Raw genomic sequence first — 1,670 nt, 5'->3', positions numbered from 1 at the left:
ATACTGAAAAAGTTGTCATGAATTCTCCATTAGATTTTTGAAGTTTTACAGTAAATTAAATGCCTGTGCCTTAACAGTGCCATTGTCATATCTACTTAAACAATTACAGATTGGAGAAAAGCAAACAAATGTATTAAAATTATTTAAATATACTCAATTCTTCTCTTGTTAATTGGAAAGGCACAGAGATAAGTGAATGAAAAGTTATCATTCCTAACTACCTAGTTCCTTACTGTTTTCTCCAGTCCAACACCGTAACCCACCTAGTCACCCCTCCACCACCTTCCACTTTGAAACTTGCAGCCCTGCTAAGAAAGTGTTCTCTAGAAAAATATTTTGGGGGCCGCCATTTTCTTGATAGCTTCTTTCACATCTTTGTTCCTCAGGCTATAGATCGGGGGTTCAGCATGGGGATCACTACAGTGTAGAACACTGTGGCTACCTTTTCTTTGTCCAAACTCTTACCTGAACTAGGCTGGCAATAAATGAAAAGGATTGTTCCATGGAAGACAACGATGGCTGTGAGGTGGGAGGCACAGGTAGAAAAGGCTTTGTACCATCCCTCTGCAGAGTGCATCCTCAGAATGGTGATGAAAATAAAGAAGTAGGAAGTGAGGATTATCACAATGGTGCCGATCTCATTGACAGTGGCTACAATAAACAGCAGCAGTTCATTCATAGAGACATCAGAGCAGGCAAGAGATAAAAGAGAGGGTAGATCACAGAAGTAGTGGTTAATCACATTTGATTGATAGGATGGAATTTCAAGAGCTAAACACAAGTGCATCAGAGAACACACTGTTCCACACAGGTAGCAGCCAGACACCAGCTCTACACGGAGCTTCTGGGACATGATGACCATGTACAGCAGTGGGTTGCAGATGGCCAAAAACCGGTCATAGGCCATTACAGCCAACAGTGTGACCTCGGTGACCACACATGTGCAAAACAAGTAGAACTGTACAGTACACCCCACAAAAGAAATGGCTTTGTCCTTGTTTAAGATATTGTCCAGCATCTTAGGCACAACAGCGGTGGAGTAGCAGAAATCCACAAAGGACAAGTGGCTGAGGAAGAAGTACATGGGGGTGTGAAGTGGAGAGCTGACCTGAATCACTGCTATCATGCCCAGGTTACCCAATACCGTGACTCCATAAATTAGAAGGAACAGTAGAAAGATGAAGACTCTCAGCTCCGGGATGTCTGATAATCCAAGGAGAATGAACTCTGTCACCATGGTGCAGTTTTTCTGGTTCATGTTCCAACTTTATTCGGGGATGGAGAAAATACATAAATAAACTAAAAGTTACTCTCCATTATGTGATCCAAATTTTAGATCTGGCTCTCTGCTAAGAGGAGGCACGAGAAGAAGTAAGAGAATAATTTTGGCAGGAAAGGAATGGGACATTACTTTTGTGAAGTTTAAGAAGAGTTCAGACATAGTAAAAAAAATAGCTGCATAAGGCTCACAGTTCACAGATCACACGGAAACATTAATATCTACTAAAACCTATATGACTCTTTAAACATGCATTCTACAATTCAGAGATTATAACTTAATCGTTAGAAGGAGGTTAAAGTATTACTTAATTACCCTTATTGTTCCATGAAATTCAAATCTCTTTTTCCTGACAAACTTTACAATCAATATCCCAAATATTGGGCTCCTG

General features: G+C 40.4%; 1 protein-coding gene across 1 annotated transcript; it reads right to left on the bottom strand.

Moving 5' to 3' along the window:
* Positions 1-382: 382 nt before the first annotated feature.
* LOC100669349 (olfactory receptor 5L1-like) lies at positions 383-1,258 on the bottom strand. Its single transcript, XM_010602379.1, has one exon. The coding sequence runs from the start codon at positions 1,256-1,258 to the stop codon at positions 383-385; it is 876 nt and encodes a 291-aa protein (XP_010600681.1).
* Between the last annotated feature and the right edge of the window lie 412 nt (positions 1,259-1,670).

The sequence above is a fragment of the Loxodonta africana genome, chromosome 7 (assembly GCF_030014295.1).
Source record: "Loxodonta africana isolate mLoxAfr1 chromosome 7, mLoxAfr1.hap2, whole genome shotgun sequence".
Lineage (NCBI taxonomy): Eukaryota > Metazoa > Chordata > Mammalia > Proboscidea > Elephantidae > Loxodonta > Loxodonta africana.
Note: the sequence above shows the minus strand (reverse complement) of the source record. Positions and strands in the feature narration are given on the sequence as shown.